The sequence below is a fragment of the Elephantulus edwardii genome, unplaced genomic scaffold (assembly GCF_000299155.1).
Source record: "Elephantulus edwardii isolate Elephantulus edwardi_28Jun2011 unplaced genomic scaffold, EleEdw1.0 scaffold00176, whole genome shotgun sequence".
Classification (NCBI taxonomy): Eukaryota; Metazoa; Chordata; class Mammalia; order Macroscelidea; family Macroscelididae; genus Elephantulus; species Elephantulus edwardii.
The window spans coordinates 3,025,555-3,040,823 of NW_006399926.1; the positions used below are offsets into that span (position 1 = coordinate 3,025,555).

Consider the following 15,269-nt stretch of genomic DNA (forward strand, 5'->3'; position numbering starts at 1 on the left):
CCCTTGGGATTTTCTAGGTTGTAATCTTCACTGGACCAGATTGCTTGGTCTTTTTCCTGTGGAGCCACTTGGGTAGCCAAGCCGTTAAACATTACACCACCAGAACATCTCGTGTTTCCTTATCATCCACACGCTCATTCATTGCCATTGAATTGGAACCGATTTCATAGCTGACCTCCCAGTGGGTTTTCAGAGGCTTTAAATTACTGGGAGGAGATTTCCGATCTTTCTCCCACAGAGCAACTGGTGGACTCAAACTGCCTGCCTTTGAGCTGGCAGCACAACTCTTATTAGGCCATCAGGGCTTTCTGTTTTCTTATAACAAGAGTTACTAACCTTTTCTGTGCTATGCACCTCTTTGGCCATCTGGTGAAGACAATATACCCTATCTCAGAATAATTTTATTTTTATCATGGTGCAGGAGTGAGCAGAATTGGAGCCATTTCCAAGGCATCTGACAGTAACATAAATGACATTATTCTTTATTTTGCTATTTTAAAGACTGATTATTAAGAATATACTCTTTTCTTTTTTAAAATTTTTTTAAAAGTTTACATTGGTTTGCATACAAAATTCAAGTAGTTTCCACTATCTTTCATTCACATTATGTTTCATATGATCATTCTTATTAATTATGTTTTATAAAACCAATCACCACTGAACTATGTTCACCATTACTTTCTTTCCAGATCCCTGCCAGATATTTCCCATTTCCTTTACCACCCCTCTCCCTCCATCCACCAGATTGTATGACCCTATGATTTCCCCCCTGCAAACCCTCACGCCACTGTTCCCACCCTACCCCACCGTGGATTTGTATACACATTTTACTAGTTATCCTTCTGTTTTTTACAATAATGGTCCTATGCAGTATTTATCCTTATGAGACTCAGTTAGTTCATTCAGCATAATGCCCTCCAGTCTCTCCCAAGTTATGTAGTAATTTTCAAAATCATTATTTCTCAGAATGGTTCTCTCCCTCTCTCCCACCCCTTCGTGCCCCTTGTGGTTAAAAGGGCCGCCTGCAGCGGGCTGAGGCCCCAGTCATGCTGTTGCGCTGCAATCTCAGAATGATTTTAAAAGACTGGAAAGGAAACCAATGACATTAACAATTATATTAAAATACAGTAGATGGATTTATATTAACAATGATATTGAAATACAGTGAGATGGTGATAGATAGCTTTTTAAAATTTTTCTGTTAATTTTTTATAAGTGAAAGTTGACGAATTATGTTGGCTTTTCATTCAGTTAGGCAGACATTGATAAACGACATTTATATGGCCTTTCTCACCTTGGCCTTGTAACTTTTGCCAAATTTTTAGATGTGACTGTGCAAATAAGGTATTTGTGGTTTCACTCAAGGGGGTTAGATAGCTTACCAAAAAATGCAAATAGGGTACATGGCATCCCTTTGAGGATGTTGCTATTGTTGTTGTGTGCTATCAAATTAGAACTGACTCATAGCTGACCCCCCAGCAGGTTTTCAAAGACTGTACATTGCAAATGGAGGAGCCAGCCCTCTTTCTCTTGCGGAGCAGTTGGTGGATTAAAACAGCATGCCTTTGGGTTGGTGGTGCAAGTCTTTACCCCCTAAGCCACCAGAGCTCCCGCCCTGTGAGGATTTGTTCTCACAAATGACTCATAGCAACCCTGTGAAGAACAAATCCGAGCCCTAATTCTGTGCCATCCTTCCCATCCTTGTTACGCTTGAGTGCAATGCTGTAGCCACTGTACCAACCTGCTGACCCTCCACCTTTCCAAGCACGATGTCCCTTTCCAAGGACTGGCATCTCCTAACAACATGCCTGAAGTATTTGAGAGATGAAGCTTTACCATCTTGCCTCCAAGGAGCACTCTGGTTGTGTTTCTCCATACCATAACTCAAAGGGATTGATTCTTCTATCTTCTTTATTCGTTTTTCAGCTCTCAGCATAGCAAGTGATTGAAAAGACCATGACCTGAATCAGGTGCACCTTAGTCTTTAAACTGACATAATTGCTCCTTAGTACTTTGGAGATGTTCTTGACAGCAGACATTCCCAATGCAACATGTTTTCTCATCTCCTGACTGCTGGTACCAAGGGTGTTGATTGTGGATTGAACCAAGATTAAATTGTTAAAAATTTCAATCTTTTCTCCATCAGTCATGATGTTGTTTATTGGTCCAGTGGTGATGGATTTTGTCTTCTAGGTGTTGAGATGTAATCCATCTTAAGACTGTAGTCTTTGGTTTTCTTCAGCAAGCCTTTCAAATCCTCCTAACTTTTAGCAAGCCAGGTTGTATCATATGCATAACACAGGCAGTTGAAGAATCTTCCTCTGAGCCTGATCCTACAATCTTCTTCATAAAGTCCAGCTTCTTGAATGATTTGTTCAGCACACAATTTGAATAGGTATGGAGAAATAATATAACCCTGAGCACACCTTTCTTTATTTTGAGCGATGCAGGGTTCCCTTGCTCCCTTTAAACAACAGTTTCTTGATCTGTGAGGATAAAACTGTACAAGTAAGATAAGGTGTTTGGGACCCTAACTTGGGACTATTACCAAGAAAGAAGTGACAAGAGCAGAGTGTGTCTTTTGGATTGAGATCCCAGCACTGAGAACCTCTTAGACCCAGGAGAAAGAATGAGAGAGCATTGTAACACTAGAGAAAGTGAGAAACAGCAGTGACAAAAATGGCAATAGAAGCAGCTGACAGGCGCATTGGGCTTCCCAGCCCACAGAAAGAGAAATGTGAGGGACCTCTGGTGGGAAACTTGCCAGCTGAGCAGGGTGCCTTCATCACTTCTAGGCAGAGTCAGGCTACTTGACTGAGCAAGAGCTGAGCACCTTTGGCCAGAAGCTTACTGTGGAATCAGGTGCTTATGCCAGGGTTAAAGATCTCTGCTGTCAGGTTGGAACTGACTCTTAGCTGCTCCTCCAGTGAGTTTTCAGAGGTTGTAAATCTTACAAAAGATTGCCTATCTTTTTCCCCAAGAAGCCAGTGGTGGATTTGAACCACCAGAGAGACATGGCCTTTGGGTTAACAACACAACTCCCAAGGTTACCAAAGGTGGCAACTACGCCACCGAAACTGCCATACAAGCCACAGGTAATGCTAAACCTTCTTTGGCTTATTGCTCAAATACCTTACAGATGCTAAATTTCTATTAAGAGATGAATGGAAATACACACACATCTAGGCCTGTACAGATGCAAGATTGCATAGTGTTTCATTCTTTTGTACGTAGAACTGCCATTAATCAGAGGTGGCCTGATGGCACCTAACAACAGGCCACAAACTCCAGGAATTTAATATACTTCAGTTAAGAACCTCTGATTATAGGATGGATGGGAGATGGAGAAAAGCATCATTGATTGAGCTTTATATTCTTTATGCCATTTAATTCTTCATTTAATCCTGAGAGAGGTGTATTATTACCCAGTCTTACTGATGGGCTGAGGCTCAAAGGGGCTCTACAATTGCCTGTAGTCTCTAGGCCTAACTTTGAAGCCCCTGTACCTCCCTCCACACTGAGCTCCCTTAAAGGAAATGAGCCAAAGACAGGGCCCTCCTGTACCTGAGCCCTGTGACCTGTGGGGTTTGACCAGTTTAACAGGAGAGTGACAGCCCCTTGAAATCACACACACACTCACTCACTTATTTTTATCTCTTTATTTTTATTTTTTTTAGACTAAGAGCAGAGTATGAAAGTCACAGCCAAAGCACTTGAAAAAGGCCCAGGAGGATGGGTGGGGGCCACATTGGGTGGGCAGGACAAGGTCCTGGGATTAAGGTTTGGCTCAGGGCTGAAGGGGAGGGGTCATTGTTGTCTCACTGTCTCCAAAAGTGTCTGTGCGTTGCATAGGTCCTGTCTTCACAGAAGACAAAAGAGGGGCCAGGGGATCCCCCACGGGGGCCTAGCCTGGTGGGGAAGGGGTCTGAAGCTTAAAGGGGAAGTCAAGGTAGGTCAGGAGGTTAAGGATGGGGAGGAGTTCTGTCTGACTGTACATTATATATAGAGAGATATAGAGTCTGTACATGCCTGCCTGGCACCCCAATGCCCACCCCTTGCCACCCTTGTCCACTGCCTTCCCCCACAGGGTGTCTACTTGTAAACTTGGATTCAATCCAAACCATAATCTTGGGGGGTGGGAGTGAGGGGAGGAGGACATGCTTATTGCTGTAAACAGGGAAAGGGGGCAGCGGGCGGTGCTACCCCCTTGCCATCTAGTCCCCTCCCCACCTTCTGCCCCTGCAGGAGAGAGTGGGGGGTGCCTCCCACAATTCGATTTACTCCCTCCAGGGTGTATTTGTCTCTCTGAGAGGACGAAGGGGGAGGGTGCCAGGGGGCAGGAAAAAGTACCAGGGGCCAGGGAGTCCTGAGCACTGCCCTTTATGGCCCCCTAATTTGGTACCGAACATTACCAGAGCCGCAAGGCCACCTGGGGCCTGTGGCTGTCCCTGCACCTACAGTGCCTGCCTGGAGGAAGAAGAAAGAAGGGGCAGGCACAGATGTTTGGTGCAGACCCCACTTCCAGCCATTGGTGTGGGAGTCTGGGCCCCCTCTGTTTCCCTTGAAGAGGCCAAAGTCTCCCTGCTCCTTTCCAGCCCGCCCCATCTCTCCCTGCCCAGAGAGGGGACAGAACTAGGAGGCCAAGAGTGTCATGAGGAAGAAGGCGATGCCCACAGCCAGGGGCAGGTGTTCCCGCTTGGGGCTGGTCCCGCTGATGCTCTTCTCAAGCTTGGGCACCTGGGGGTTCTCGCCCTCAAAGTCCTCTGTGAACAAAAAGATAAAGAGACTGGTGAGGACTGGGCTGCGCGCCGGGGTAGGGGCACGCGGCAGCGGCAGCAGCAGTGGAGCTGGGGACGTGACCACCCACGGGGTAGGAAGGATGGTGTCTCCAGGGTAAGGCATGCGAGGTGAGCAGGCACCAGGGAGGGGGCTGCGTTCTTGCAGAGGCCACCAGAGGGCGCTGCGCAGACTCACCCAGCACGTTGATCTTCACATTGGGGCCCATGGTGAACTGGGGGAGAGTGGGGACCGGCTTCTCCCCGGAATGCGATGCTGCGGGGTGGGGTGCGGGTGGGGAGAGAGGAGGGGAGAGTCAGGGCCAGGATCCCTCCCCCCACTATAGCTGGGCAGCGAGCCCCCCTCGCCTGTGTCCTCCGCCCCCACCCCCAGGAAGCCAGGGGAGCCCCAAAGCAGGGGAGCCGAGGAAGGGGGTGAGGCTGGGAGCCAGTTATACTCACTAGAGGCGCAGCAGACGAACACCTTCATCCTCAGACACTTCCAGTGCAGGTTGTGGGTGGGCGTGGCTGGGGGGGTGAGACTGAGACTGAGTTTCTTTCTCCCAATTCGCGCCCCGCGCCCTCACTCAGAAACTCTCATCCTCTCTCAAAGAAGGAGCAGTCTCTTACAGTGGCTTCTGTCAGCCCCTGTATACTGATCACTAGGGCTTTAGTCGATTTTTTTAGCAGCTCCTTCGAAACATTCCTCAGAGAAACACTGCCTCTACGGCCCGAACTTGAATTGTCTCCTAAACCCCTCTCTCAACCTCATGGCCTTCTCAGAGCTGAAACTCTGGGGTCCTTAGTACCCAAACCCCATCCCCCCAGGTGTCACGCGAAGACACCACCCCAGCCCGCTGCACGTGTGGCTCCGCCCCTAGTCTGACACTCGCGCTGAGCCCCGCCCCGCCGCACGTGTGGCCCCGCCCCCAAGCCGACACTAGCCCTTGGCCCCGCCCCGCCGCCTGGGCCTCACTCACAGATGTAGTAGTACTCGTGGCCGGCGTGGAACTCGTATCCCAGTGAGAAGGCGCTGTAGCGTTGGAACTTCTCCGAGAACTTGATGGGGCTGTGGGGGGCGTGCGGTCGGTTGCACTCCCAGCGCTTGAAGCCTTGGCTGGCGTTGCAGGTGCGGTAGCCGGCCCGGCTCACCATATACAGCACGTACTGCTCCGCCCCGCCTCCGGGGCCCGGCCCCGCCCCGGGGCCCACCCCCGAGGTGTTGTAATGTGGGCAGTAAATATCCAGATAATCATTCACGTTCACCTGCACGGTGTAGCCTTCTCGCCGCAGGCTGAGGTGGGGGAAAGGAAGCAGGTCAGAAAGAAGAAACCCCAAAGCCAACCCGCTTTCCACTTCGTCGCTCCGCAGACTTTCCCAGGGTCCCCAGAGCCTCCTGCTCCTCAGAGCCTCTTCTCTTACTAGCTCCAACCTCTGTCCCCAGGGCCCTAGTGCCTCCCGATCCCGCACTACCCTTCGGGGCTTTCTCCCTCTCTTCCTGTCTTTCCCTTAGTGGCCGCCAGAGGGTAGCAAAGGCGCAGGGAAGCCCGGCCCTGTCACCAAAAGGAAAAGAGGCGGGAGGAAAGAGGAAGGGAACGTATGCTTTGGTTACCACAGAAACGGCGCAGGCCCCAGCGACTCCCAGACCCAGGCCCGGATTTCCTCCGTCCATCCCCCATAATTCACTGGCGGGGAAGAGGAATAGGAGGTATGCGAAGGAAGGGTGAGAGTGGGAGGGATCCCTTTGGAAAGCTGGTACCCTCCACCTCCTCTTCCAGCATGCTTCTTTGTTGCTGCCAGTCCACCCCCAAGGCCAGTCAAGTCCGACAGGACTTGCCCTCTCATACGTATGTATGGAGGCTTCATGCATATACATGCATAAGTTCTATGGCACACACACAAATATGTCCACCGCCCACTCGTAGGCGGCATACACATAGAAAAGCTAGTCTGGGTATGTGCTGGATTGGCATGCCGGTATTGGTTAACCCCCAGCTGCCTCAGATTCCCTCCCTGTCCTCCAAACTGCCTCTTAGGGCAGCCTTCTTGAGTAATCCCTCTTACTCTTGGACACAGGTCATTATGACTCTGCCGCCAGTCTTAGCGGCCCCCCCTGGGAATGCCCCTCACTGATTCTGTGGTCCAAACTTGGACAGACTGTTCTCAAAATCTTTCTCAGCCTCACAGCCCTGAGTTGAAACAGTATGGTCTCCCAGTTTACATGCCTTACCTTAGAGTATCACACAACGACACACACACATACGTCCTCTGCACAGCACCATCAGTACCAAAAGCATCCACTAATCTCCACTCTGAGACCTTGGACACTTGTGTTGTTGTTAAATGCCATGAAGTTGGTTCCAACTCATAGTGAACCCATGTACAAAACCACAAAACGCTGCCTCATCCAAAGCCCCCTTCACAATGTTTTAGCCTATTGTTGCAGCTGCTTGTCAACTCATTTAATTGAGGGTCTTCTTCTTCACTGATCCTCTATCATGGACAATTAGATCCCCAAGAACCTGACACAGTTGATCAGGGAGCTAGGGGACTCAGAACTAAGGCTCCACCGGCATCATGCCAACCAGCCAAAGCATCTGTTTCATTATCCACCTCTCTGTTCAACTGGGCACCCCAGGCCCCTCTGCGATGTTTGACAGATGAATGGGCATAGTGCCCAGACAAGATGGCTTCGTCTCTTAATTCTCTGATATTATATGGGACATAAAAACTTATTCTGAGTTTCCAGTCACCCCTAGCTGCTTCACTAGTCAATACCAAAGTGGTGGTCTTACCTCCTATGTGGTAGATACGCAGTGGTGTGGGTACAGGAGAAATCTCAGAAGAGAGAAAGGAACTCTGATAAGTGGGTAGGGGTCTTCCCTCATTTTCCTAGGGTAGGAATGCACACATATCGCCAATAGCAGTGATGAGGAGTGTAGCAGACACAAGAAGGTATGGGGGTACTTGGTAAAATGTAAAACTACTGGGGTCCCCATTCCCTGGGAACTCCCTGAGGGGAGGGATTGGCTTTCCATGTCACCAGGCACCTCCTAGTTCCACGAACAGTAATTAGATTCATTAGGAAAATGACCTTGGAGGCCTTTGCTTGGGGTGGGGCACTGGAGATCCCCTCTTAATTTTACCCTGCTTCTCTGACTTGCCTGTGCTGCCCCCTCCCCAGATATCCTTTCCAGGCCTGGTGGTGAGGCAGACAGGTGAGCGCTGATGTTTGGGCACTGGAGTAAGAATGGGCACAGCCTCTTTGAATCATCAGGAATGCCACCAGCCCCACTCGGTTCCCATGGGAGTGATGGGTCACTCGGCCCCTCCCTGGCCCTGGCTCTCGGGTGGGCAGGAGTCTCAGCCTGGGGCACAGGGAGCAGGAAAACAGGTTAGACAAGGCCTGACTCCCAGCCGCCACCCCAAGAATGCTTCTCCATCTCGACCCCCCAAAGTCTTCACCAGTAGCAGAATGTCAGCACTGAGAGATTGCACAGCCACACTGGGGTCTCTGTCCTTGCTCTTTTCCCAGGTTCCTGTCCTATTCATCAGGCCCTCCCTGCTGCACCTCCCAATTCTCCTACAACAAACACACTCCATTCCAGCAAAAAGGGAGCTGACTCTAGAGATACTCCTACAGGTACCTCAGTTTTCTCAGAGGATTGGGTAGTTACTTTATAGAAAGATTGCTGGGTGACCACAAATGAAGGGGAGTTACCTCTTACCCATCCCTGTGCTGGGTGACAGTAACAGCACCAGAAATGCCCCTCCCCCGCCAAAGCTGGGCGTATGGCTTATGTGCCCGGCCAGTGTCTGGCCGACAAGTGGCAGAGGGGTTGGTGCAGCAGTTCCTGAGAGACCGGGGTGTCTGCGTGGCTTGGGCACTTAATTGAATCTGTCATACTCCCTCACCCAGGTTGTGAACAGGGAGGTGCCTCTAGACCAGGCCCAAGCTCAGCAGTTAACTCCACCTCCAGAACCTCACCTCCCCCTACGTAGAGCCGCACCCCTCCCCCTCGGGGATTGGGATCTGGGGACTGGGACATGCCCTGCTCCTTGAAACAATTCTCCATTCTTCTCTACTTCATCCTCTACTTGCCTCCCACCTCTCTAGCCAAAGGCGAGTGTCGACATAGCCCACCTGGCTGGGGTGCCCCCACATTTCCGTTACATAGGTTTCTCTCCTGGGGCACATCTCAACCTCTCCCCTTCACATCTTCAGCACCCCACCCGCTGACTCTAGGTCCCACTCTGCTAAGGGTGCAGGGAGTAGGGAGCTAGCCTCTTCTCTCCCATGGGGCAATTAGGAGCTGGTAAACAGGGTATCTAACAAGACTTGGGAGTGGAGAAAGGACATTAGAGCTCCCTCCCTCCCACCCACCCCCGTTTGTTAAATCCCTGTCCTCGCCCCAGACTCCTGCAGGAAAATCTAAGGTAGAGAAGAGGTGTAGAGGCAGGACCCCTGTTCTCCTCCCTCTAGCGCGCGTCCCCGAGGCTGCGCGCAGTCCGATCCACCAGGCGAGGCCAAACCACGTGTGCGCGGCGTGGAGTCCGCGCTCTGGGGCGGGGGTGGGGGTGGGGGGTGGAAGAAAAAAGCGCCCCCGGGAAGCGCGTGCACGCTGACACCCCTGCGCCCTCCAGTCCCCCTCGGCCACGGCGCCCCTTTGAGCCAGGTCCAGGCCTGGAGCTTTCCCGACCCACGTCGCGTAGGGAAGAATCAGCGCGCCCGACACCCCCGCCCCTCCTCCCTGCGACAGCGGCGGCGGCGGCGAAGGTTTATTGATCTGCAGCGTCGGAGAAGAGCGAGAGACCCGCCGAAAGCGAGACACACAGAGATTCACAGAGACACACACAGACCAAGACTCACAGAGATTCAGAGAGCAGACTGACAGAGAGGAGAAAGGGAATGGGGCAGAGCGAGGTGCAGGGGGCCTGAAACCTAGACACAGGGGGAGGAGCGCGGAAAGAACCTGGAAGAAAGGGAGAAACATAAAGACTGGTCCAGAGAGGCCCGTGGGCAGAGAAGACAGTGACAGGGAGACGCAAAAGGAGAGAACTGGGAATCGAGAAGAGGGCACAGGGAGACACTCGGTGACAGGCATAAAATAGAGAGGGAGACACCAACAGGGACACAGTAGAGCCTCAATAAATATTTGTTGAATGAATGTATGAATGAAAGAGAGATCAGCAACAGAAACATTTCAGAGGTAGACAGGAAGGAAGACAGCTAGAGGAAGAGGCTTCTTGAGACAGGGGCGAATACCAACACCTTCCCTCAGTTCTGCAATGAAATAAAGCACAGGCAATGGGGTATATATGTGGGCACAGGCCAGCTTCCCCCAACTTCAATTCCAGGCACTTGGACCCTTTGACCTAATACTCTTCATGGCTCCCACCCTGCGACCTTAGCGCCCTCGTCCCTAATCCCTGGGCCAGGCTGCAAGCAGGGTTCGCCTATTCTAGGGGACCGAATGGAGGGGTTGAGTGGGGGGTTGGGAGTAAGGTCGCCGCCACTGTGCAGGGAACTGCCCTCAGGTTTGTCAAAGGAGGCAGCGGCACGTGTCCCACCAGTACCCTCCCACGTGACCCCAGGAGGCGGGGTCGCAAGACCCTCCCCACGTGACCCCAAGGGGCAGAGACCCTCCGCACGTGACGGGGGGGTGGGTGGGCAGGCGGGAGACCTACTCACGTGACCGGGGGGAGGGGGTGCGGGAGCCTGTGGCTCTGCCCGGCCCCGCCCCCAGCTCCCCGGCCCTCTCCACTCCCGGCTCCGGAGCACGTCGCTCTCACGATTTATGGGGCCGCGGCTGCCGCAGTGAGGGAGCCGGGGAGCCCGGGCGCAGCGGCAACAAAGGCCGGGGAAACGAGGCGGGGGCGGCGGCTGCCTCCCAGCCCGGTGCGCACCCCCTCCTACCTTCGTCGGTCCAAGTCGGCGGGGGAGTGAGGAGGGCCAAATGGGGACTCCCGGCACCCGGCTTTCCCCACCCCCTCCAGGGCTTTCACCTGCGCTCAGGTGTATGCGGGGGAGGGGAACCCGATCTACTCCCCCCACCCCGGCCATTCCCACATCCCTTAAGAACGTGGAGGGGGGGTGCCCTGAAGGTGTCGAGGAACCTGGAGTCCCTCACCTTGGCGCTCGCGACTCCCCGCCAGAGCCGGGAGGGGGGCAGACGTGGGAGCCTATGGGGGAGGTACGAGCCAGGGCGACCAGGGTAGTCAGTCCCCGGCGTCCCCCAGAGTGTTTCGAGTCCCGTTCCCGGAGAGTGGGGGGAGGGACCGCATCCCCACCCCCGGGGTTTCCATGGGAAGCGAGAGGGGGGCGTCGTTGGCTCATCCCCACCCCCAGTCTGACACTCCGGGCGCGAGGAAAGGAGAGAGGGGGAGGCGCGGAGCCCCAAACAACAAAGAGCAAAGCGCTGCACGGCAGCCCCTCCCCCGGGAGGTTGGGGGTCGCGGCCGCCCGGCCCTCCCGGCCCCCTTCCCTGGGGCCTTGACATCTGTGCTGGAGTCACCTCCTGGGGTGGGGAGCCAGGGGCAGTGCCGCCGCCGCCGCCCGGGCAGGTGTGACAGTGACCCCCATGTCCCTAGGGAACAGCCCCCCCAACACCCAGACACACACGGAGGCGGCCTGGGTGATCCACACAGCGGCTTGGCGGGGAGAAGACAAGGACAGCGAGCAGAGAGAGTGAGGACCTGGCCCAGCAGCCGGCAGCCGGCGGCCGCGCCACACACCCCGGGAAACCGCACGGCCGCCCTGACAGCCGCCCAGCCGAGACGCGGCCGGCCACGCGGACCCCGGCCGCAGCCCCCTCCCGACGACCGCCGACGCAGACATACAAATCACACGCTCAGACACACACGCGCACTGACAGCCGCGCACGCCCGCTCACACTTGGAGCCACACGCCGTCCCCAGCCCGGGCGTGTGTGTGCGTGTGTGACACGCCAACAGCTCCCTGCCTCCTGCTCCCCCGCCGGGAGCCCACGTTCCCATCCTGACCACGCAGCTCTCCCAGGGACCCCCAACTCGGTGACCCAGCCCCGGCTCACCCCAGCCTGGCGCAGCCACCTAACCAGGACACCCGCTCGCCTGCGTTCTTGGGGAGGTGCACGGTCGCACTCCTCCCTCCCTCAGCCCAGCTCTTACTTTTAACAGCAGCCACCCTACCAAAAAACCCACCAAAAAACCCTTGACACTGGCTCGACCGAAACAGGTCAGGGCTGGGCCCCCCAACTGCGGCGGCCTATCTCCAGTACACCGGCACCCCCAAAGTCCCCCGACCAAATAGGCTGAACAAGGGGGAGGGCTGTAGGACCGGAGTCTGCGATTCCAGAGGCGGGTGTGAGGTGAAGCCGTGGTGGGATTGGGGGATCCCCGAGCAGCCTCGGTGCACAGCCCTAGCCTTCCCTACCACAGCCTCACAGCCTCTCTCAGACACCCCTCGAGTTTCACAGACGCCCACAGAGTGCATTCCCCTTTCCCTCGCCTCCCAGCCTCCAGCTACGGTCTCCCAGGACTCCCACCCCAGGCTCCCCTAGGACTTCCCCGGGCCCACCAGCTTCCCCTCGCAGAGACACGGGACGCGCGGGCTTCCAGGGCCCCCGACTCACTGCTGATTGGAGCTGTTCCAGTACACCGCATGCCGGTTTCCCAGAGCACCCCCTGGCCCCTGGGCCAGCAGCGGCAGCAGCGGCACGGGCACGAGCAGCAGCAGCAGCAGCAGCGGAGCCGCCGCCATCCCCGGAGCCGCCGCCGCCGCCGCCCCCCGACTGAGCCCCGCGCTCCCGGCTTCGCCGCTTCCCAGCTCCCTGCTGCCGCCGCCGGCCCCCAGCCCTAGGCCACGCCCCCAATCCTCCCCTCCGCCCTCCCGGGCGCGCCCCCGAAGCCCCGCCCCGGGCGCGCTCCCGCCAAGCCCCGCCTCATCGGCTGCCAGAGCGCGCGGCGCGTGGGAGGAGACGGCGCTGATCTCTCGGGAACGAGCCTGCGCGCTCCTGGCCATTCCCTCCTGGGTTCAATTTGTTACCACCGATCCTGAGCCTCCCCTGTCTGCAGTTCCCAGGAGAAGGATTAGGGAGCCCATGATAGGGGTCTCCAGTGGGCATGTTTATTTCTGGGATGGGATGAAGGAAGAGATTTAAGAAGAAGCTGAGGGTTCCAGGAACTCCTCAGAAGTAGGACTGGACTCCTTGTCCCTTTCTGAACAATCCATGTCCCTCTTTGTCATGTGTATGAGAAGTCAGGTGTGCCTAGGAGGGTGGTAGAGAAATCAGCAGCTGGCACCAAGGACCTGACAGCTGGTGGCATGAAGTCCCCAAGTGGGCCTGAGACTTGTTTTTCTTGCAGGTGGGATGGAAGAGCTCAGCCTTTAAGGCTGTCTGTCAGAACTGGGGTCTGGAAGGGCCTTTGAAAGTCCAGGGTCCCAGATGGAAAAGAGGGTCAAGGAATGAATTAGCTAGAGTAAAGCAGGCTCTAGCTCTGAAGGCTTTACACACACCCAAGAGTGGCCCCCTCCTAGTCCAGCCAACAGTGTCCCCAGGCATTCTCACACCTACTTTCTTCCCTAGATGCTGACACTGAAGGCAGAGAGGGCAAAGCACCTTGTATTCCAGCTCTCACCACAATCATTGTCCTCAAAGTGAAATCCAAGCACAGACATTACACTCAAGCATGTTCAGGGGAAAGACACAGACACCCAGAGGCAGAAAACACTGGCACCTGACATGCAGACACAACAAACACACAGAAAAGACATGCACATAAAGGTGCAACCAGTCAAACAGATCTGTAGATACACAGACACATAGAGGCATGCACACCCAGACATATTTACACAATGATTCTCACAAACCAACCTACAGTCTCTTACTTATACACAGAGCTCCTCCGAACCCTCCTCCCATCCCCTCTCTTCTTTTTCTAGAAAGTAGTTGAGGCAAAGGGCCCCGAACCCAGACCTAGAAAGGATTCACCTTTTATCTTTTGGACAGACCCAGTGTGACTAGGCAGAACTAGGCCTTTGACTGGGTTCTCAGAACCCAAGCCAATTCCCTGCAACCCAGAGGCATGTGAATGCTGCTATTTTACTTCTTTACTTCAGGATAAAGGACTCACAGACACCTTCCATATGCTTATCCATGGCCATCATGTCAAGGGTCTTGACCACAAGTCTGTGACAGGTGCTGTGTTTGGGGAAAGGGTAGTGCCATCCACAATGGGTTCTGTGCTTACCTGCTGCCAAGCAAGAGCAGCTCTGTCCTCCCTGGTCTCCCCTTTCTCTCAGGAGATTGCTTCTCCCTTCTCTGGAGTAAGAAAATAAATTAGGCCCCTAGGGGTGGGAGTAGGGGACTTTGCAAACAGCTCTCCCTCCCCCTGGACTCCTCAGCCCTGGGGAGATTTACCCAAGGATTCTAACCTGGCCTGCTCCAGGTGCCACAAATTGCCCCCTCCACATTCCCTTCTCTGCAGGAATAGGTTCCACACTGTAGGGCTTACAGTTGGCAGAGAGGCTGCCCATATTCAAAACAAGTGGGAGATTTTTTTTCTTTAGTACGGAACTTTAAATTCCATTTTAGAAGCCCTGAATCTCTGTTTACAGAATCTGGGTTCTCCTTAAGGATGTGAGCCCTTGTTTATAGAACACATATACTTCTCTTTAGGATCTGGTATCCTCACCCTTACCCTCCAATAATGACTGAGTCTCTCTTTCTAGAATCTGAAGCTTTCCCTGTAGGGTTGAAGCAGCTCTATGAGGTCTAAGCCTCTGATTTTTAAGACTCTTATCTCTAGGGCCTAGGCCTCTCTGTCCATGGGATTTAGTGTTCTCTCCCTCTGGGCCTCTCTGTCCACAAGGCTGCTGGCTGATACAAAACTTTGTGTGAATTATAAAAAGCACCTCTTTATGAAGACCCAATACCTAGGGTGAATCTCTTGGCAAATGGTGCCTTTGTGTAAAACAAAGGTGCTGCTTCTTTCAGCTAAGGTGGCCCTAGTATCTCCCCACCTTAGTGAGGAGTCTTGGGCTGATGTCAACATCTACTGGCTCGTTGGGTGGCTCCTTTGAGCCATCCACACATGCCATAACTCTATGTGGCAATTCTACCTCTTTAGGATGTATACTTTCAGCTATAGTGCCAAAACCTGTTCACAGACCATTATTTATGCAGTTGGGTCCTTTCTAGGAAGCAGATCTCTATGGTAAGATCTGGGCCACCATCCACATTCCAGGAGCTGATATATAGGCCAATACCCTCTCTGTGGCATAAGGGTCATGGGAGGACCCAAGTCTGTAGATGCTGTCTAGGCCTCTATCTAGAACTGATCTAATTTTCCTGACTGTGACCCACAGTACGCTATACATTTTGCATTGCAATCCAGTATAAACATATACACAGTCACACATTTAATGAAAGTTTCATGAAACAACAGTTACCCTTATTGTAGAAGAATTATTGTAATAAATTATTCTATTCTTAATATTATGTTGTTGTTGTT

At 53.8% G+C, this 15,269-nt stretch overlaps 1 protein-coding gene across 2 annotated transcripts; it reads right to left on the bottom strand.

Moving 5' to 3' along the window:
- Positions 1 to 3,663: 3,663 nt before the first annotated feature.
- Positions 3,664 to 12,580, bottom strand: EFNA3 (ephrin-A3). 2 transcript variants are annotated; one of them, XM_006895816.1, is made up of 5 exons: positions 12,389 to 12,580; positions 5,756 to 6,069; positions 5,238 to 5,303; positions 4,975 to 5,052; positions 3,664 to 4,763 (listed from the first exon to the last, which is right to left on the bottom strand). In XM_006895816.1, the coding sequence occupies exons 1-5, from the start codon at positions 12,514 to 12,516 to the stop codon at positions 4,633 to 4,635; spliced, it is 717 nt and encodes a 238-aa protein (XP_006895878.1). In that variant the 5' UTR covers positions 12,517 to 12,580; the 3' UTR covers positions 3,664 to 4,632. The 2 variants fall into 2 exon arrangements, with proteins under 2 accessions (XP_006895878.1, XP_006895879.1); XM_006895817.1 differs by lacking the exon at positions 4,975 to 5,052 and having other exon boundaries at positions 4,281 to 4,763; positions 12,389 to 12,564.
- Positions 12,581 to 15,269: the final 2,689 nt, after the last annotated feature.

Bases quoted from the DNA above. Each gene is read 5' to 3' on its own strand.
- EFNA3 (XM_006895816.1), bottom strand. From the start codon at position 12,516: ATGGCGGCGGCTCCGCTGCTGCTGCTGCTGCTGCTCGTGCCCGTGCCG. The intron at 6,070-12,388 runs GTGAGTCGGGGG...CCCCCACCTCAG, and splicing joins TGGAACAGCTCCAATCAGCA to CCTGCGGCGAGAAGGCTACA. The intron at 5,053-5,237 runs GTGAGTATAACT...CCCACCCCGCAG, and splicing joins GTTCGTCTGCTGCGCCTCTA to CATCGCATTCCGGGGAGAAG.